The 22693-nt window shown below is 44.4% G+C and overlaps 1 protein-coding gene across 1 annotated transcript in view; it reads left to right on the top strand.

The window, feature by feature from the left end:
• ACSBG1 (acyl-CoA synthetase bubblegum family member 1) overlaps window positions 1-22693 on the top strand; it is a 69770-nt gene that overhangs the window by 9553 nt on the left and 37524 nt on the right. Inside the window, exons 2-6 of the mRNA XM_019533380.1 lie at window positions 1372-1448; window positions 9217-9434; window positions 11541-11629; window positions 12653-12773; window positions 17035-17115. Coding sequence (XP_019388925.1) covers window positions 1372-1448; window positions 9217-9434; window positions 11541-11629; window positions 12653-12773; window positions 17035-17115 — 586 coding nt within the window. The remainder of the gene's footprint in view (window positions 1-1371; window positions 1449-9216; window positions 9435-11540; window positions 11630-12652; window positions 12774-17034; window positions 17116-22693) is intronic.

Raw genomic sequence — 22693 nt, forward strand, 5'->3', positions numbered from 1 at the left:
ATGCTTATCTTGCTGGGATCCTATGACCCCAGCTGACTTCCTGCCCTTTGGGCAGGGGGCTGGACTCGATGATCTCCCGAGGTCCCTTCCAGCTCTAATGTCTATGAAATCTATGAAATCTATGAAACCTAGAGGTATGTAGAAAAGACATTGAAAGCTGTGTCTATGTCTGAATCGTTGAATCTTTCCAAATCTCTCTAAATCAATTCAGAGAGTTCTGATTCGATTTGAAGAGATTGAAGTGTCCTCTGATTCCAGGGATGATGCGTAGGGGGGTGCACGTGGATGCACGAGCACCCCCTGAGCATGGCGGTACACTGCCTGCAAAAAGGCACCGCCAACACCCCAACGCTGACACCACCAGTGGCATCCGCGGGCAGTCTATGTCTGATTTGATTCAGATTCAGAGATTCAGCCACTGAATCAGGCCAAATCTCTGCCGAAATGAGTCAGGGACCAAAGCTTCACACAGCCCTAGTGCTTCATAGAAGATCTGGAACTGAGAGAGACAATAATGCCATTAATTATATTAAGTTTGGCTTAAAACTGTTCTAGCAATATTTATAAAACAATACAAGAACCAAGCCTTCTGGTCACTACTTAGGGTAGCCTTTCCTTTTCCTAAGTATAAATTAAAGCACTATTAGCAGGTACTTTCTGGACTACTATAATGAGCAGCATCTAAGCAATATACAGGGGCTCTAAATACATCAAAGTCACCTATTTAATCTTGTTTTGGGGTCCACTGTTTTGTGGGTGTGCAGAATAGACTCTTTATATTGCTGTAATAAACTTTTGCCAGAGGACTGAATTTCAGCCATATTATGATGCTGTTTATGTTGTTTTGACAAAGTTCTACATGGTTTGTGATTCATTTTCAGATTACTTGTACTCCCCCCTGTCCTTTTTGTACCCCTTCAACAATATCATGAAGACACCAGCAGTTAAAGTTTCCACATAGTCTGACACCAATCCACTGTCAGCTTGATAAAGGCCAAACAGATAATTCATTCTTTATGATCATACATTTTTTGCTTTTCTGTCGAAACTGGCAACAGTACAGAAATTAGTGCCCAATGTGATAGCTGGTGTGATGCTAACTTTATTCAGTAGGTTTAAGACTGAGACTTCATTCCCTTATTTTATATAGCATAGCCCATTGGCACCAGATAGGAAATGCTTTCAGTCAGGAACTTGTTTTACTGGAACTGGAGCAAGAGGTAAAAGATGCTCTGTTCTTATGAACCATATATTCCCTCCATTTTGTATTAATTTGCACTTCTCAACTGGATTTGTGAAAGCATGCTGTAGATTGACTAATACTTACTAACAGTGTATGATAACTTTTAATAACCGTATGTTTTGTTTTAGAACATTCACAGATGCACAGGACATCTCAAAAGAATTGCCAATTAATTCTGGGAAGATCCAAGACAAGGAACCCATAGGTCAGTATATGAATTAAGGTCTTTGCTTGAAAACTTGGATTATTACATCCTTGTTTCAGATGTTCCAGTCACAAAAAGTGATGGGAGAACTCCATGACTGCATATTTATTGTGTAGGGAAAAGGAGCAGAATTGAGAGAGAAATTTGCTTTAGAAAGTGATAGTTTCTGTTCAGTATCTAAGGCTGAAGCTAGTTTTACATTACTCTTTTTAAGAGATTCTTTTCTAATAATCTCATAATAATTTCTTAATATGGCCTTTGCATATATTTTTGCAAATTATACTGAATGTGTTTTAAGGATGGATAGACAAAGTGTGTCAGATAGGTGTTGAAGCTCAAATAGAAGTGAATCAAGACAGCTAAAAACTGCTAAGGTTGTGTAAATTCAAATGAGCTTTAGAGTTTTCTGTACTTATGTTTAAGAGGCTTCCTAGATAAAAGTAAAAATAATGTATCTAATCCTAGATAAATTATTTAAGGAACTCTTTGTTAATATTGTCTATACAACCTATTTACAATTTTTTTAAATATTTGAAAGTGTGTAACTCCAGTGTGGTATAGAGATATTCAGACTGGGTTCTGAATATCACACACATTCATTAATGCGCCATAGTTACTGCACATTAAGTTTAGTGCTTGCATAATGTTTCGTTCTGTAGTAAAATATACAAGGGGTTTCCGTATGCTGAACTCTTTTAGTATTTTAGAGTCTAATTGAAAATGGTTTTTGCTGTTTGTTAAATCTCTTTCCTTTCAGAGGTTAGAAAACCTTTTCTACAGTATTCCCAGCTCCAGGGTTACAATGGGGTAAGAATAAGGTAGCAATACAGGCCAAAGGGAATGTGCAAGGACATGAGGAAAGGGAAGAATAGAGGCTGGTGTGTAGAAAACAAAGTATTCTTTCATGGGTTACAATTAGGCTTTGTCAGACTATTAAGCCTCATGCTTTGTAGTGGGTTTCCTGGTTTTGTTAATCAGACCATTTAGAGGCAGAATGATGGTAACTTGTTGGTTAAACCCCAGTTCTAAATGTAACAAGAGTTCAGTTATAATGGCAGCTCTGTCTCAGACACCCTGTGTGAACTTGGGCCAGTCCCATAGTTCCCAGTCCTGCTTCCATTCAAGTCGATAGTAAAGCTCATATTTACTTCAAGAATCCTATTTTTATTCCATGCCTCATTTTTCCTATCTGTAACATAGTTTGATACTGACCATATCTGAATGCTGAGTCTAATTTAAATATTACTTAACATGTATTGAAGTCCTTGGGTGTTAGCTGTTATGGACAAACAAATATTAATAGTATTTCAACAGTCTTCAGCATCATCGGTGCATTTCATAAGTTGTTATAAATATGCACGAATGAAGCATTTGTGTGTGTGTGCTGGTATCTGTGTATGTGTATTCATGCATGTGCTCTCTGTGGCAGAAGGCCACCTCTGTCTCTCCCCAAAAACTCTGCTTTGTGACAATTTGGTTAATATGGGCCCTGCAGAGGGCAGACATCCCATCTCTTTTAAGTAACCTGAGTTGGATACATTCCTGAGGGAGGGGGGAGACCCCCTCCGTCTGCCTATGTGACTGGCATCACATACCTGGGTGAGGGGCTTATGCTCCCTATTGTTCTAAGCAATGTCAACCTGACTGGGGGCAGGGGGAACTAGAGACCCTGCCAGTGTGCCCGGCAACCAGTGATGCATTGGATCAGGTAAATGAGGTCATAAGATCTATATAAGTTAAAGACTGCCCAGGAGGGGGAGCAGTAGCCATGATGAAAACTCAGAGAAGAGCTGGACCATCTGAAACTTGCTCTCTCTCTTGAAACTCATGATCAATGAACTGCCTGCTTCCAGAGGGAATCTCCACCTGCCTCTGGATGATATTTGTAAGCTGCCTGAGATCTAACTAGATATATAGTTTGCAGTAACTCAGATGCGTGATCAAAGGCTACCCAGGCATGCCAGTTTGCTCTATGGGATTTATCTGATATTGCTCTACTCTGTACCCTATGCCAAACCTACTCCTTGTAACCAATAAAGTTCTCCTTTGTACCTAGCATGGGAAACTTTTTTGGGAGTGGGTCTAGATTATTCCTTGGGGTCCCCTTTGTTCGGCTGACTAAGGGAGATCACTGTTTGTACTTCAGTCTGAAGGAAGCCTCCAAGTTATTGAAGTGGGTCAAGTGCCCTCAAGGGCCACTAGGTCTGTGTTTCCCAGAAAGCACAGTGCCAGGATCAGGCCAGACCCTGGGTGTTGGCAGCACTACCCTCAAGCTAGCGGGTGTGCTCCAGGAAAGGGGTTGGCCAGACGTGAAACACCCCCAGGGAGATACTCGGAGCCTGGAAGGTGGTCGGGCGCAATGAGGTGGGTGGCTCAGCATAGGAGCACGCCCTCCTAGCCCGCCACACTCTCCAGTGGCTTCTTATTACATCTATTTCTGGAGTCAGTGAAGAGAGTAAACGTGCATAAAAATGTTTCACTTATATTCCTTTTTAACTACATTGTTATTTCTGAATTTATTTAAGCTCAAAGGTCCAATATGCCATCAAAGGTCCAATTATCGTCTCCATTATTCCATGCAATTGGAAGTTTGAACGAAAGGTTGCTTCAGAATCAGTCCAAGTTTAACCCTGGAAGAACCAGTATTAAAGTTGGAGCAGTTTTGCTATATTTGTATTGTTCCCTATTTGTCTACAAGTAACAACTAAAATCTAATATGTTGAAATGTTCCCCTTCTGAGACATCTCCAAATGCACATATGTCCATAACCGTATAGACAGAGCACACAGAACTCTCTACACTACCGCACCCCCAACTCAAATAAACCCAGGGAAAGATACTGATTCTTCTGCTTTGAACAAACAGCAGATTCTGAAAAAAGATAAATTTCTGATTCTACTCTGGGAGGATATGATCATAGGGAAGTAGGACTGGAAAGGACTTCACAAGGTTATCTACTCCAGCCACTGTTCAAGGTAGAATCATCCCTGACTAGACCATTCCAGCCAACTGTCTGTCTAACCTGGTCTTGAAAATGTACAAGGGTGGTGGTTATACAGTTTCTCTAGGTAGTCTGTTTCAGTGCTTCACCACCCTCAGGACACTGCTACATCTTAGCTATATTACATACTGAACTAGTTAACTGAGCAATAAAATTAGACTGGCCACATGTGCATATTAAGACCAGCCACACATGCAAAGTAATTATCATACCATAAAAATGACTATCCAACTGTAAAAAGAGCCAAGCAGCTGCAAAGTTAGTGCTTGAAAATGTGTAACAGGCTTATAGCTGGTTTCCAGCTTTAATTTGAACATGTAGCAAGGTCCCCATAGTCAGAAACTTCCTCCTAATTTCTAATGTAAATTTCCCCTGCTGAAGCTTGAGGCTCCTAAACCTGTACCTTAGAGATATAGAGAAAAACCCATCTCCATCCTCTCTGTAAGCAGCTTTCAGGTATTTGAAATCTGTTATCAAATCCCACCTCGGTCTTCCTTTCTCCAGACTAAATATCCCAAATCTTTCAGACTTTCGTCATAAGTCTTGTCTTCCAAGCCCCTAATAAATGTTGTTGCTCTAAACTGGGCTCTGAACATTGTTGGTGAAGCTCAACACCTTATTAGAATGTTGGCAAGGCTTCAGCTGAATTGAATTTAATTCAGTTAGATTATTAGAAAAATGATGAAAGAGGAATATTTAAAAAAGATGTATTTGATTCCTGATTGAAGCAAAACATAAAAATTCACCAGCCAGTAAACCACAGTTTCTAGCCAATTTTTTAAAATATTAATGTATGTTACAGAATGTCATATTTACATACATAATCATTATAAGAAATGCCATTTACTAGGTCAGACCACAGGTTTATCTAACCTAGAATCCAGTCTTGCATGGCAGCAGAGTGGATGCTGAAAGACAGAGGTGAATAGAGCATGTCCAGAATTTTCCCACTCTCTGTTCTTCTCTCATTGCAGATTATTATTATATTCATAGTGGAAGTGAAAACATATAAGACTTGTTGTATATTATTTCAAGAAGGGTTTCTCCAAGTATGTCAGTAGCAAGAGGAGGATCAGGAAAAGTATGGGTCCCTGACTGAATGGGGGAGGCAACCTTGTGACAGAGGATGCAGAAGAGGCTGAAGTGCTGAATGCCTTCTTTACCTCAGTCTTCAGAGGCAAGGTCAGCTCCCAGACTGCTGCACCAGGCAGCACAATTTGGGAAGGAGGTGAGCAGCCCTCAGTGGTGAAAGAACAGGTCAGGCCCTATGTAGAAAAGTTGGACATGTACAAGCCCATGGGACTGGATGGGGTGCACCCAAGAGTGTTAAGGCAGTTGGCTGATATGATTGCAGAGCCATTGGCCATCATCTTTGAAAACTCATGGTGATCAGGAGAAGTCCTGGATGACTGGAAAAGGGCAGACACAGTGTCCATATTTAAGAAAGGGAAAAAGGATCCAGGGAACTATAAACCAGTCAGCCTCACCTCAGTCCCTGGAAAAATCATGGAGCAGATCCTCAAAGAATCCTTTTGTAAGCACTTGGAGGAGAAGAAGGTGATTAGGAACAGTCAGCATGGATTCACCAAGGACAAGTCATGCTAGATCAACCCGATTGCCTTCTGTGATGAGGTGACTGTCTCTGTAGATGCAGGGAGACCAGTGGATGTGGTATACCTTGATTTTAGTAAGGCTTTTTATACGGTCTCCCACAACATTCTTGCAGGCAGGCTAAGGAAGTACAGACTGGATGAATGGACTGTAAAGTGGATAGATCACTGGTGGGAACATTAGCCTTAGAGGGTAGCAGTCAATGGCTCAATGTCTAGTTGGCAGCCAGTATCAAATGGAGTCCCCCACGGTTCAGTCCTGGGGCCAGTTTTGTTCAATGTCTTCATCAGTGAAGTTTGCAGATGACACCAAGCTGGAGGGAGTAGTAGGTGCACTGGAGGGTAGGGCTAGGATTCAGAGTGGCCTAGACAAATTGAAGGATTATCCTGAAAGAAATCTCATGAGGTTCAACAAGGACAAGTACAAAGTCCTGCACTTAGGATGGAACAATCCCATGCACCAGTACAAGGTGAGGGCTGACTGGCTTGGGAAGCAGCTCTGCAGAAAAGGACCTGGGGGTTACAGTGGACAATAAGCTGAATGTGAGCCAACAGTGTGCCCTTGTTGTCAAGAAGGCTAGCGACATACTGGGCTGTATTGGTAGGTATGTTGCCAGCAGGTCAAGGGAAGTAATTATTCCCCTCAATTCAGCACTGGTGAGGCCACATTTGTAGTACTGTGTTCAGTTTTGGACCCCCCACTACAGAAAGGATGTGGACAAATTGAGAGCATTCAGCAGAGGGCAACTAAAATGACAAGGGGACTGGGGGACATGACTTTTGAGGAAAGACTGAGGGAACTGGGCTTATTTAGCATGGAGAAGATAAGACTGAGGGGGGATTTAATAGCAGCCTTCAACTACATGAAGGAGGGTTCAAAAGAGGATGGAGCTAAACTTCTTCTCAGTGATGGCAGATGACAGAACAAGGAGCAATGGTCTCAAGTTGCAGCAAGGGAAGTTTAGGTTAGATATTAGGAATAATTTTCTCACTAGGAAGGTAGTAAAACACTGGAACAGGTTACCCAAAGAGCTGGTGGAATCTCCATCCTTGAAGGTTTTCAGAACCTGGCTAGACAGAGCTTTGGCTGAGATGGCCTAATTGGTGATGGTCCTGCTTTGAGCAGAGGGTTGAATTAGATGACCTCCCGAGATCCCTTCCAATCCTAACTTTTTATGATTCTTTGATTCTTGTCACTGCCTGTCTGACAATACATGGACCCATATGTGAACTTTGCATGCGCTATGGAACAATACAGTCACAGCTTTTAATCTTTGTCTGCATCCCTCTCCTCCTAGACATCAACAACCATAGGGTATTTCCCTGAAAAGGGCAGGTTGGCTTGCTGGCAACCAGAGACAAATATGGTGTGAAAATAGCGAGAGCAAGCAGCGAGTGGGAGAATTTATCCTACTAGCTGCATCTGTACATGTGCTGAGGTGTTCCATGTACAGGCAATTTTCCCAATCCCAGCATTTGTCAGTTAATACATTCATTTTTCCCCTAATGTTTAATATTATTCTGTGAAGCAGTTTTGTGAAAAGGCTCTAAGTTTAATAGTTCATGAAAGCTATCTTAAGACTTTGCTTTCTGCTTTGTTTTCTTACAAACCAACCAGGCTCCAAAAGCATTAAATCTCTCTCATGTGCAAAGAGCTTATTTTGTTAAATTTTTGTTTCTTAATCTTTATAAGATAAATCACTGCGTGTTAAGATTTATAACAATTCATGCCAGAAGCTAATCTGTTGTTCAGTTTTAATCCAGTGCTAGGAAGAGTGTAGTTTTGCTTAGGCACTCTCCATTTTCTTGGGTAGTACAGTTGTTTCTAACTTAAGAGCACTTGCTTTAAGATGGAATTAGCTGCTAGAAACAATATGCCCAAGAAATGAATGAAGAAATTACTTATTACTGTATTTATGTCATGATGCACATGCATCAGCATATGATATGAACAGAATAAATAAGAGAAAAACAATAGGCAAATAAGTTAAAATATAATAATAAATTAACTGACAAACTAAATTAACACAATCCTATATAAAGTACAAAAGGCAGCAGCAGCTCCAAGATGTAATTATGAATATAAGAGCATTATTCTAGATAAGTACATCTATTAACACAATGTTTTTTAACATAGCAAGTCTACACGTTAAAATGTGGCAACAACTCTAGATTAATTTTAAGTACAAGTGGGCAAGTTATGATTACTGGTTAAAAAATCATCAGTGCCCTAACGGTCGGTTTTTTACTATGAGATTTCTGTTTCTGTAGGTCAGTAGTTCTCAACCTTGTTAAGCTTAAGACACCCCTGGTTAGATTTAAGGTTCCTTTTGTTAAATGTCTCTCTCAGAAAATGCCATCTCTTAATTTTCACTTTTTTTTATAACAGAAAAATAATAGAGCAATTCTTCTGTTGCAGAAAACTCAGCAGCTTAGCAGCAGGAGCGGTTCTGGGGCTCCCCCTGTACATGGGTCAGCCAGGGACAGCAGCGATGGCAGAAGGGGAGTGCAACCACACCACTGCGCCCCTCTGGATTTGCCTAAGCTGCGAGAATGATGGCATCATATATTGGGCAGGGAGGTATGGACAGGGGCCAAGGGAAGAGTTGGTAAGGGACAGGAGCAGGCCCTGGGGGGGGAAGATAAGGACAGAAGAGAAACAGGAGAAGCTTGGAGGGAGACGGGGAGAGTGTCTGTAAGCAGTAGAACATACTCCCTTTCACATCCTGGATGAAACCATTAGTCTTTAGTCTGAACACTACTTTGATTTTCCAGCAAATGCCTGTGAAAACCATTTGCAGTTTGTGTCTCAGTCCTCCCACTTGTTTCAGGTCCACATACAATTGTCTACTTCCACTCTTGCGTCAATTAGTAGAGGGCTGTGCAATATACCTAATGATCCTGCATCCTGTGAATGACTCATGAGGGGCAACAATATGGCTTTACCTAGTGACATTTTTGTTTCTTCAGTTCTTGTTTTCTAACAAAAATAAGCACATAAGAATATCTAAGGTTTCAAAGTCAAGCACTCAAAACTTCCAGTGTGATCTGATTTCCTTTGACTTCTTTATGTACATTAAGATACAGTCTTTATATGACCAGATGCTATATTTTACTCTGATGTAGTATTGTATCTTGATAATGCTTTGCCTTTCAGAATCATTATGGACTACATATGCCAATGGTGTGGTCAAACTAAGAATAGATCCATCCTGTTCACAAACTCCACTAACAGTTCATCAAATGTTCAAAGAGTCCATGGAAAAATATGGGCCTCTCAATGCTTTGGTCAGCAGAAAGAATGGAAAATGGGAAAAGATCACATTTTCAGAGTATTATAGTCTTTCTCGGAAGGCAGCTAAAAGCTTCCTGAAGGTAAGAGTAAATGTATTAAAATAACAAATGCCTCAGGAGGAACATTCACTTATAATAGGTTAAAGGCAGGGTGGCCTTAGAGACTAACTCATTCAGAAAGGCTTAAGCTTTCATAGGCAATAGACTACTTCATCAAATGTTAGCCTGTTAATGAACTAATGAAGTTGGCTGTCACGTACAAAAGTTTACACCTTTCTGAATTGGTCTCTAAAGTGCCACCCTGACCTGCTTTCTGCCTGACTTCTGCCTGACTTATGTACTTTGTGATAAATCGAATATTTATCACAGCAATTCCCATATATTATCCTGTCCAGACACAGCCTTCTTAGATTAGCAACTACACCATTCAACCACCAGAGAGAACTTTTCAGACTATTACAGAAAGGCTTTTATCCTGAAATGTCTCATTTTATTTACTTTCCGTGTAAAAGAGGTACATCTGATGGCCCTAATTACCTTAATATCCCAATATTTCTCAATTGCATAGCAACTTCAATTTCTGTGATTGACCAAACCAGTAAGAAGCAGCTGAGAAATATTTAATAGATTATACTTTTTAGTTATACACACGATAGCTATTTTTATTATTATTTTTAATGGTAGCTGATGGTACTTTGCAACTGTGGTTGCAAAGATATTAGAAGAAAAAAGTTACAAAGGCAATCAGCAAGAAACCAGCTGGGAAGTTAGTTACAGGATGTTATTCACAGAGAGGGGATGCTAGAGTCCATGTAAAGTTCTTTCTGGAATCTATACCACAGATTGGTGGCATGGGCTTTAGATTTTTTTCAGGTGCTGAAATGTAATGTAGGTTAGTTTTTAAAATAGGATAGAATTTAGTACACACTTTTTGGAAAAGTCCAAAGAAGAATAAATCCAGCAGTGTTTGGCACAGGTAGCATCAGGTTGGCGGTGTATAATACCAGGGAAAGTTGCTTTCGTACCTCCCTTCCATTCTGTTCTTTCAGGGCCAAAGGGAGGGGTGGAGAGTGGACATAGAACTTTTTCTCTTTGAAGGCCCTTACATAGAGACAGGGCATAACCTCAGACATTTTGCTTTTGAGCATAAAGAGAACTCAGTTTTACCATCCTGGAGAATACAAATTAAAACATCGGTGAGGGCTTTAATTCCAATGCCAGGTCTTCCCAAATCTATGCTAGCCCAATGGGTAGGTTGAGCAAGCGGAAGGAACATATTGCATCATTCCAAAGAAAGTTTCATAGTTTCTAGGGTCGGAAGGGACCTGAGCAGATCATCTAGTCTGACCTCCTGCCATGGCAGGAAAGAATACTGGGGTCAAATGACCCCAGCAAGATGTTCATCTAGTGTTCAGGGAGCACACTTCACTCTGTTCCTCAGAGATCCTGAAGTAGAATTCCTTCAAGAACAGTATCAGGGCTATGTAACTTTGTCACCGTCCTCCCTCAGAGCAACGTACAAAATCCATGTAACTCTGATCCCAAGGAAAAAGAAATATATAAGGATTTGGGAAACGTTATAAGTAAGAGATGATCTAATAATAATTGTACTTCTAGTTCATGTTACAAAATCCTATTTTTCAATATTTTTTCATAGAATCATAGAAAATTAGGATTGGAAGGAACCTCAGAAGATCATCTAGTCCAACCCCCTGCTCAAAGCAGGACCATTCCCAACTACATTATCCCAGCCAAAGCTTTTCAAGCTGGGCATTAAAAAACTCCAAGGATAGAGATTCTACCACTTCTTTAGGTAACCGTTCCAGTGCTTCACAGTCCTCCTAGTGAAAGAGTTTTTCCTAATATTCAACATAAATGTTGGATTTGAATAAATGTTTTTTTTCAGATCTTCCAAGGAACAAGGTTGAGCAAATGGGTAGGGAGTTCGGGGGTATGGGAACTGCAGACATTGCTTTCACTGGTATTGTGTACATGTTCTATTATATTTTGCAAAGGTACCTAGAACTATGGGCAGGCACTTTTAAAATATGTAGATAATAAATAAATCAAATTTTTCCTCTGCATGTATTTGGGTGTGGGGGCTATGTGCATGTGTACAGGTGCACTGAATCTTTCTCTCCAATATGCTTGCATTAACTATCCCAGTGTTTACTGTTTCATTTTAAGCTTGGTCTTGAACGATTCCACAGTGTAGCAATTCTTGGATTTAACTCTCCAGAATGGTTCATTTCAGCAGTTGGAACTGTTTTTGCTGGGTAAGTTTTTTGACTTGTTCTGGCTTTAGGAATAAATGTGTTCCAAGGCAATGTTTGATTCTATGGTATAACTACAAGGATAGAAACATTGTGGATTACAGTGCCCTAAGGTCTGAGTTAGTGGCCCCAAAAGTTGTCTTATAGTATTGCCTCATTTTGAAATGTAACCATGACGTAAATTATTCTAGATCCCATTGTGTAGACAGTCAGATCATGGAGCTCTATTTCTTTCTCTCTGTGCTGTGTAAGTAACCCAAAACCCGACCAATTGAACTTATTTAATACAGGTTCAATTATGGTAGTCACACAGAACGTTTAGTATAGTACAGTCTCTCATCACTAGTCCTAGAGAGATGGGGACCAGAGCCTACCACTTCTGTCAGCACAGTGGAACCTGCCCATATGCTGATTTTTGGCTTGATGCCACAGCAGAATATGACATGGCTGAAATGACAAAGGAAGCACAGACAAACCTACATTTATCTTCTCTGGTGTCTGTCTGTATAATCCCAATAACTGCTGTTTTTCAACTTAGTTTATCTTGGATTGTGCCTACATCAGCAAAATTCAGACTGACATTTCACCCTCAGTGGAGCCCTATCAATAGCAGAAAGTAGCAGAGGCTGTAGTATAAAGAGGATGTAACCCTTTTTGCTTCATGGTCTAACCATACTCTCAACTATGTGGTAGGTAAAATATTGAGCTTTCCACCATTGCTTCTGCTGTTGTTGCATCAGTGTTTTTAATTTAGGCAAACCGGACACCTCAAACAGCCAGAGTGATGGTGCTGGTTTTTTGCTAAGTGCTGTATTCTACTTAGCTGTTGATATTCATGTGTAAAATACCAAAGTAAATAAATAAATAACATTTAACAGCCATGACTCTGCTACACCACTGTGCTTACAAGTGGTTTTCATACCATCGCCAATTTCTCCTCCCTTTTGAACATGTATAATATAAAGGGCAAAGTGCATCACGTGCTTAGTATTTCCTTGCTTATCCCCCAAGTTTGCTTTGTTACAGAGGAATTGTCACAGGAATTTATACGACCAACTCACCAGAGGCTTGTCACCACATTGCTCATGACAGTAAAGCCAATATCATTGTGGTAGACAGTCAAAAACAACTGGACAAAATAATGCAGGTATGAAGAGGTTGCTATTGTAACTTGTCTTGTAGTTCCACATAAAAACATAAGAATTGCCATTTACTGGAACAGATCATAATCTGTCTTGCCCAGTATCCTGTGTCGTACAGTGTCAGAGAATGGAGGTGGAAAGGGAGAATGAACAGGGTATGACCAGGATTTTTCCCTCATTCCTCTCCCACTTGCAGGCTCCAGCATTTATGGTCTAGGAAGCTCTGAATTAGAGGATGTACCCCTAACTCTCATAGTCAGAAGCTATTGATAAACCTTTCCTCCAAGAATTTGTCTAGTCCCTTTTTGAACCTGGTTAAACTGTCTGCTGCCCCAACATCTTGTGGCAGTGAGTTCACATGCTATGTGAAAAAACTTTCTTTTCAGTATTAAACTTCCTTTTACAATCCATAGTTCTTGTATTGTGAGAGATTAGTAAATAATACATCTCTATTTACTTTCTCCTTGCCATTTAGTATTTCGTAACACCTTACATCCTTCCTCAAGCATCTCTTTTCTAAACTGAATATGAGCTTAGACTCTTTAGTCACTCCTTATATGGAAACCCTTCCATATGGCAGGGCTAGTTATTGCTGTTGCCCTTCTCTGAACTTGCTCTAGTTCTTCTGTATGAGTGGAGGGGGGAGACGGGACAAAATACAACCTGTGGGCCAGGTCCAGCCCACCAAGCGATTGGATCCGGCCTGCAGGCAGGCACCCACCAATTAACTGGATCTCACCTGTGGCTGCTCCTGCAGTATTCTGCATGCGGCCAAGTCCCACCCATTCCCACCCAGGGCACTTGTGCTGCACTCCAGCCAATGCCTCCCAGCTCCAGCCAGCAGGCATAGCTTCCTGGTGGCACTCTTCCTCCAGTGGTTCCTCCTCCTCCTGTCCCTACTGTGCTGCTCTGGGCAGAGGAGGGAGCTTCAACCAGACTACTCTTGACCCAGTGCACAGGGTTCCAGCTCCTGGTCACTTTCTACCCACTAGGCCACCCGGTGGATTGAGCAAGCAGCCACCTGTGGGTGAAGTGGGTGAAGTGGGTGGAAGACAGCCGGGAACTGGAGCTGGAGCCTCGTGAGCTGAGGCAGGAGCTGCCTGGATGCAGCTTCTCCCAACCCAGAGTGGTGCAGCAGGGGCATGAGGAAGAGGAAGAGCTGCTGGAGACAGGGGGAGCCATGCAGCACCCAAGCACCTGCAGCTGTACCAGGAGAAGCCCTGCCAAGAAGCTGTGTGTGCTGGCCAGGGCCAGGGTCAGGAGTGACAGGCATGGGTGGGACCATGGCATGGGCTGCCCCAGGCAGGAGCAGGCAGGGCTTGGCCCTATGAGCGCCATGGAGTCAGTTTCAGGATGGACGGGGGAGAGTGCGGACTGTACCTGCACTGCCCAGGCAAGCTCTGCAGCACACTCCTCCTGCCCCTGGGCAGTCCCCCAAACCCACACCCACACATCTCCCCACACACACCCCCGTTCCTCACCCCCACCTCCCACACACAATATACAAGTGTAAAAATTTATTTTGAGCTATTATGCAATCACCTCTTTGTACTCTACTCAAAATACATAAATCAGGACTTTTTTAAAAATAAAATTAAAATATGTTATCTGTTTGATTTTTAGTATGTTTTGTTCTTTATCTGTAATTTATTAAAATGTTATCTTCTGAAAGATTTTAAATGTGCTCTCAGCAGTTCACTAAAACTCATTAAGTGGCCCTCCAGCAAAAATAATTGCCCATCTCTGTTCTGTATCCTTTGAGGATTTATCAGAAGCACTGACTTTGGAGGACAAAAATATCAAATTTATTGTTGTATTGCGGCAATTTAGAATTTCTCATTAGAGCAGGGAAAGAACTAAGATTTTTTCTTGAATAACAAACATTTATGGGCATTTGTACATGATACGGGGGTTTAATTCTCCCTAAATTGAAGCGGGGGGGGGGTTTAAAAACCCCGCTTCAATTTAGGGTAAAGTAAACCTTTGTGTCATGTACACCCGTGTCCACCTGATCCTTACCTGCCTCTTGAGCAGTGGGGAAAGGAAAGCAAGCTGCTGGCAGTCAGAGCAGTCCCTGAGCTGGGGGGGCGGGGCTGGTGCTTCCCTCTGCAGCAGTAGTTGCCGCCCCCCGACCCCAGGCAGCACCTGCCCACAGGCACCCAGCTCGGGCAGTGCCGGGGGGTACTGCAGCCACAGAGGGAAGCACCGGGCCCTTGTGCAGCTCAGGCAGGCAGGCAGGCTCCCTGCTTTATTTTTTTTCCTTCTGTAGAGCCTGTCTTCCCGGGCTGCTGCCAGGCTGCCTGTGTGGGCTGTCTGCCCAGCCCCTGAGCCGCACGGAGCCCGGTGCTTCCCTCTGCAGCTGTAAGGTAGAAAACTAAAACTCCATGGAGGTGTGTTACTTTGCAGCACCCCAGTCATTTGCTGTGTCCCAAAGTCATTTAAGGCACATTACACTGCCAAATGTGCTACAGCAGCTGGAATTAATGTGCAATACGCTGCTGAATGTGCAAACAGCAGTGCCGTTAAAGTGGTGCAAAAGACATTTAACCGGCTTTAAACCTGCTTTAAAGTGTCATCTACAAACGCCTTACAACATTAGCTACTCAAGAACCTGAATCATTGTTGCAAGTAGGGTGCCTGTAACAGTGGGTTGTGTAGTTCGGATTTTATCTGGTAGAGAACATACCAAACATTACCAAGTTATATGATAAATAATTATCTTCTGATGACTATAGCATCATGCCCTAATTCTGTTTCTGATGCCTTTTCTCTGAAAATGGTTGAGAGGGTACAAATTATTTTCAATTCCAATTTCACTAAATTACTAATAAAGATTACTAGTGACTGACATGATGAGCCTTCATCATGAGCTTACCCACTTCATGTGACTTGGGTTGGGGTTTCAGGGAGTACAGTGAAACCCTCTTATAATGAAATTAATACTTCACAATACAACTCTGCTATCATTAGAGATTCACTGAAATCATACATTGCTTATTGTAGGAAAATAAAGTGGGGCTTTCATTCAATCTGAAATGAACATATAATAATTGCAGCTCATCACAGAAAAGGTTATCAAAGATTTTTTAATACATACATTAGGTATGTCTTTCCTGCACTTGTGAAACATAATTTATCTTTATTAGTTGTGATATCTTGTACTGTAATATTTTCTTTTGACTGGAATGTGTTTGCCACAATTCATGTAGCAGAGTAGATGATATGGTTCTGGTTATTAGTTACAGTGCAGATAACACCTGAGCCAGCAAGAACTGTCAGTGATTTAGAGCTTTTTAGTTTTAGCTGCTAGCTTTTTCAAGAGGAAACTGAGACTCAAATTGTTTTTAAGACTGTAGGTGTATTATTTAATAATATAAAATAATAAATGTAATAATGTTACATTTTAGTTTTCCATGAAGCAGTAGTGACTCGACTCAAATTGTTTTTAAAACTGTAGGCTTATTATCTTAGTAATATACATATGACGGTTAGCATGGACGTATAAAAGCGATTGCTGTTTATACTGGTCTCACCAGTTCAGTCGACCATAGTTCAGGTCAAAAGCATAGAGGGAACTATGGTGGGTAGGCCACTGAGAAGCAATTCAATGTTCTGACAAGTAAAAGCAAAATATGAAGAAGGGAAGTGAAAGAAGCAGTTATTATCATCTACCTGTGAAACTGTAAACTTACATTACTACAGACCAAATCCTAGACAGATATTCTCAGAAATCATCAAACGGCCTTTTAAAACAGTAAATACACTGTGTACACTTATATATTACATAATATATCTTAAATATAATAAAGTAGGAATTCAGGCAGAATATTTTCTATAACCAGCTTAATGAAAGTTTGGTTGAGGCCTGGTCATTTTAGAGGTCATTGGTGTCTGTGTGACAAACACCATTGTGTGACAAACACTTGCAATCAGTTCGCATCTTGTCCACAAAGCACTGCTCTCACTGGATGTAATGTAAAGGAAGAAGGTATTTTAAATGATCAGGAACTTATTTTGCATCTTTGTCCAATGCAGTCTGGTTGTGGTAGTGTTCAGATCTGAAGCCTATTTCTTGTCCCAGTTATTTTCCTGAGAGGTTAGGTTGACTTCAGTATGGATGGGTATAAGGATGAGGATCTTGCAGGAAGCTCAGAGGTTTCTTTGTAGACCTCTGTCTAACTCAGTATTTTGAAAGATTTTGTTTGACCTTTTTCTTTAAATAATACATGCATAATAAATTATACACTTTTTTTTTTAATCCAACAGATCTGGAATCATTTGCCACACTTGAAATCTGTTGTGCAATACAAAGACTCTTTGCCAGAAAAACTTCCCAATTTATATACAGTATGTGAATCCTAGAACAGAGTTATAATTCATAATGATTAATTTATTATATACATTAATTTTATTTATTTATGACTTTCTTCTATGTTTTCCTGTTTGCTGGCAGATAAAAATGTTCTTAGGTGTGTGTACTCTTCAAAATACTTCAGTATAATTTTTTATTGATTTCGTTTGCCCTGTGACTTGCTAATTGATACTTGATATTTGAAATTAGAGCTGCATTGTTTAGCATGTGTATTGTTTCTCTTACTTGACTGAATTAACTTACTGGGCTTCTGGTGAAAATACATACTTATAGGACTGGGTTATTGGTTGTATTTGTGTTGGTCTAAGGACATAGGCAGGCAAGGTTCTTTGGGTAGATGTGATATCTTTTATTAGACCAACTGAATAGTTGGAAAAAAATTCTTTGCACAAACACCCTTCTTTAGGCATTGGAAGACTCTGCTATTGTCCTGTTGTTGTTCTTTTGTTCTGAGTTCTCCAAGGTTGTTCTGAGTTCACCCCTCCATCAGGCTGTCTCTTAAATACTCCAGCACCAACATTTATTTTTGGACACCATAATCAATATCCAAAATGGTAAAATACAAACCACCATATACAAGTGTGGAAAACTGGAGACTGAACACCCAGGGTGTTCCCCTGCCCAAGAGCACATGCCCAGCTGTAGCAGCATAGCCACACTACAGCAAGAGCTCCTGATCCACCCCGGCTCCAAGTAAGACAGATTGGCGCAATTAGGTGGCCGAATCTATTTCTGGGATGGAGTGGGGAACTGGAGGGGAGAGAAGGAGTGAATGGTGAAGACGATACAGGCAGGTAGGGCTGTAGCCACCCACTGCCCGAGACTGAAGTCCCTGGGAACAGGGTGTGGGGGGATGGGGTGCGTCACTTACCGTGAGTCCCCCAATCCCCAGATGGCCCCTGGAGAGGAGGGGATATGTATTGGGCTGCTTCCGCTTCGCCGCTCTCTCCTGCCACGACTTGATGGAATTATGGGGTTCACCCGTGGCGGGAAGCTGGCGGTCCACTTGAGGTATCTTACCTCCAAAGTCCAGGGGTCCTGAGGGCTCCTCCTCCCCTACACCCTCGCCCGGTCCTCCGGGTGGGGAGCCTCCGTTAGGGCTCCCTTGTCTGCGTACTAGTCCTGCAGTGGGGGGGGGTACCCTCGCACTGCTGGACCCTCACCAGGAGTCCTACCAGCACCTAGTCTCCCTGATGCTGATCGCTCCACTAGTCCTGAGGTGTCTTTACCTCTTGTGATTCACTCTCTAGACCCAGGGGGGCTACCCGGTCTGCCTCCCTGCCCGCGGGTCTTCTTCTGCGACCAAGCGGCCCGCAACCGCCGGAGAAGGGTCCCTCCGTCCGAGCCTCCCTTCCCGGTTCCCTCTGGTGCAACGGCCACTGGCCCCTTTGGTACCTTCGTCCCGTCGGGGTTCACGGCGGCCCCGATCTCTGCCGCTTCCTGCCTGGCCGGCTCCTGCGGGGTAATCCTGGGCTCCGCAGTTCCCCAGGCTGCCACCGCGGGCTTCCGCTGAGTTGCTCCTGGCTGCGCGGCTGCCTGCCTCACTGCCGCCGGTCCCTGCCGCCCGGCTCCCGGCTCTGCGGCTCCCGACCCCGCCGCCTCCGGATCCCCGGCTCTCGGCTCCGCCGCCGCCGGATCCCCGGCTCCCAGCCTCACCGCTGCCGGCTCCCACCGCCTGGCACCCAGCGCAGCTGTACCTGGCTCCACGGCTCTCGGCCTCGCAGCTCCCGGCCTCGCAGTTCCCGGCTCCGTAGCTCCAGGGGCAGGCTCCCGCCGGAGCCTTCGTCCTCCTCTGCTCGGGGTAGGTGGTCTCCTTTTATCTTCCCGGGCCGGTCCCGCGCTGGCCCGGTTCAAGTTCCGGGAAGCTTTAAGTTCCCGGCCAGACTTCCGGGTCGGACCCTGGAAGCTGGGCGGAACTCCGGGGTTCCCCGTTCGGGCCTGGCCCCTCGGGGTCCTGGCCCCCTCACACAGGGCAAGAGACCAATATGGTCTTTTGAGCTCAGAGGAGCTCTTACAAAAAAACAACACACCCAGGAAAGGAGGGAGAAGAAGGAGAGACACACTCTCTTTCCCGTTTTTTTGGGGTGTTAATTGGCTGCTGCGGGTAGTCAGTTAAGCCAACGCAGCAGCAGTTATGAATGGAAAGAGGAAACCCTTCCGCTTGCTCACGACTCCAGCACCCAACTGTTTGGGTTAAACCCGAGTCAAGGGGAAAGGGTGTCCTGAGCCCTGTTTGTGGCGAGGTGGACTTCACTCAGGCCAGCCGTCACTGGCCTCCCACCTGCCTCCAGGCTGCCGCCTGCCTGTCTCTCCTGCCATGCCTTGTTGGTAATTTATTCATAGATGCTAATAAGCGGGAGGCTGCCCATTTCTTGCCCCGATGCTAGGGGCACTATCTGGGGCTCTGATCCTTCCGTACACTGCAGCCCAAGCCTTGCAGATGGCATCCAGGTGTTAACAAGCACCCCAGCCCCACACTGGGCTCCAGAATCATCCTGGCAGGACCCTCCTTTGAACCCTCCATTCAGGCGGCCTATGTCACCTTTCTCCAGGCTGCCAAGCTCCTCGTAGCTGGCTCCTCTCTCAGGCATGGACCCCCACTTGGAATGCTTGGCCATACACAGGCCCTGGCCTCATCTCAAAGGCCAGTCGGGGTCCCAGGCCCCCAACCCTGGGTGCCCCTTGCAGTGGGTGCCTGGCCCTTTTGACCTTTGTCCTGGTCCCAGCATGGGCCAGTTGAGGGGGCACTCTACCTCTGGCCTCACTAGCCCCACACTCTCTCCAGGTCCCCCTTCCTGGATGTGGGGATCTGGGGTACCTTACACCATGACTGGTGTCCCAGAGTCTCACAGGGGACTCTCACTCCCCACCGGGGCAGCAGGTCATGGTGCTACTACAGATGTTACATTTTGACCCACACTCTTCCTCCCAGCAGTGAAGGACTTACTGGGGTCAGGACTCGCCTCTCTCGCACTGGGGCTGAGCCCCCGTTCACTCGGCCTCCGGCCCAAACCTCAGCCTCCGGCATCCAAAGACTTACCTGGGCCTACTCCCCTTGCTTGGGGCTCCACATTGCCTCCCTTGCTTGGAGCTCCAACACTCTGCCCCTCACTTGGGGCTAGCACACTGCCCCTCACCTGGGGCTACTGATCTCGACCCCCTTCCCTGGGGCTACCCCCCCTCACTGGAGTTCCACAACTCAGCCCCCTTCACTGGGGCTCCGAGGGGTGGGTTTGCTCCCGGGTGGGCTCAGGTGGCTGTAGTCGTGCCTGGCCCCAACTCTCCCCCTCAGGGTTTTGTACCCCCGCAGGGCTCAGGCGGCCTTGGCTGTACTTGTCCCCACTCTCCCCATCGGGGTCTTGAACCCCTGCAGGGCTTAGGTGGCCGTAGACGTACCTGGCCCCAACTCTGCCTCTCGGGGTCTCATACCCCCTCAGGGCTCAGGTGGCCTCAGCCGTACCTGGCCCCCAGCTCACCCTCTTGGGATCTCACACCCCCACAGGGCTTAGGCGGCCATAGCCAGGCCTGGCACACACTCTCCTCATTGGGGCTTGCACCCCCACGACTACCTCCAATGAAACGTAAACCCACCCAAAGGTGAGGGCTAGGGTTAAGGTGCCCCTACCCGCCTTTCACCGGGGTGGTAACTGGCCTGGAATTTCCTGGGGGCTCCTGCACCACCAGGAGCCCCACCAGACCACCCACTCCCAGCAGGGTGAAGTTTTAGGTCATGCCCAGGACCAGGAGCCTCCTATCCATCCCCAACAGCTCCTGCCTTTACCTCCAGATGATACCAGCAGCCCTACACCCAGGCGATCTTGTTGCCTGGCCTGCAGCAGCAAAACTGCCTTGTTTATATGGGCAGCCCCAGGTTCAAAATGGCTGCCCTCATCAGGCACCTGGTGGCTGCCAGCATTATGCTCTTAAAGTGGCAGGCACCTACGGTGCCCTGCCACACTCTTCCAGGAGAAGAGAGCTCGGCATTAGGAAGGAAGAGAGAGATGTTTTCCTTTTGTCTATTTCGTGGTGTTAATTGATTGCTGCAGGCAACCAATTAAGCTGGTGCAGCGGCAGTCACGAAAGCAGGAAAAAAAGAAAAGAAAGAGGCCCTGCTCACCCGTAAGGCCGGCAGCTAAACCTGAAGACAGGTGAGGAGAAAGGGCTGTTGTGAGTCCCGGCAGTCCGAAGGGGAATTCAGCGTGGAAGGCAAGTTTATTTTTCTTTTCCTTTTTTTTTTCCTGCCAGAACTGGCCCTGGCAATGTGAACCAGGTGCCAGTCGTTGTTGGTTTGGGGAGTTACTACCCCTCCCCACTTTATTTGAACCATCAAAGGCATGGCAGGTGAGATGAGAGAGAAAGAGAGAGGACCAATCCAACTACACTGGCTCAGGTCAACATATACTGGAAACGGTGAATGTCAACCAGGTGCAGAGGTGCGCGCCCGTATTCAGTGATAATCCGACAACAAGAAAACCACAGACCAACATATATATCTACACAGAACCAGCAATCACCTTAAACGCACCAAAAAAGCTGTAATTTACATCCAAGCTCTCCAATACCACCGAATTTGCACTGAGGAGAATACCTGCAATCATCACCTCACAAATCTTAAAAGGGCTTTCACCCGACAAGGACATTCCTCCGGTCAGATAGATTGCACTTTCAAAAGAGCCACCTGGATACTATGGGAAGAATTGCTGCAGTACAAAAAGAAAATTCCCACGAATCGCACACCATTAGTTATGACATACCATTCTTCCCTGGAACCTATACAGAAAATCCTCCAACAGTTGCAAGAAGACCAAGTTCTTAAAGAGATCTTTCCAGAATCACCCATCCTAGCCTTTAAACAAGCACCAAACCTCACTAACTTCATCACCAGAAGCAAATTCCCTGTGACCCAAAACCTACCAAATTGATCCAGAGCATACCAGGACAAGAAATGTAAAACCTGCTAAAACATCTCCACCATTCCCACCATAACTATACCCCACAACAGAACCATCACCATTCCTAGATCTTACACCTGCACCTCTAGAAATATAATATATCTCACCCAATGCACCAAATGCCCTGATGGAAAATATGTAGGAGAAACCAAACAACAACTGCATACCAGAATGAATGCATACTGAAGATCTATCAAAGACAAAAATATTCAATCACCTGTAGATGCACACTTCTCACAAGACAATCACTCCCTTTCCAATCTCTCAGTTCTAATCCTCGAAGGGAACTTACAAAATACCTTTCATAGATTAGCCTACAAACTTTACTTCATAGTTTCATAGTTTGTAGGGTCGGAAGACACCTGAGCAGATCATCAAGTCCAACCCCCTGCTATGCCAGGAAAGAGTACTGGGGTCAAACGACCCCAGCAAGGTGTTCATCTAGCTTCCTCTTCAAGACCCCCAGCATAGGAGCCAGCACCACTTCTCTTGGAAGTTGGTTCCAGATCCTAGCCGCCCTGACAGTGAAGTAGCGCCTCCTGATATCTAGCCTAAATCTACCCTCTGCCAGCTTGTGACCGTTATTCCTAGTCACTCTTGG

Source organism: Crocodylus porosus, unplaced genomic scaffold (genome assembly GCF_001723895.1).
Source record: "Crocodylus porosus isolate Cpor-Errol unplaced genomic scaffold, CroPor_comp1, whole genome shotgun sequence".
NCBI classification, from domain to species: Eukaryota; Metazoa; Chordata; order Crocodylia; family Crocodylidae; genus Crocodylus; species Crocodylus porosus.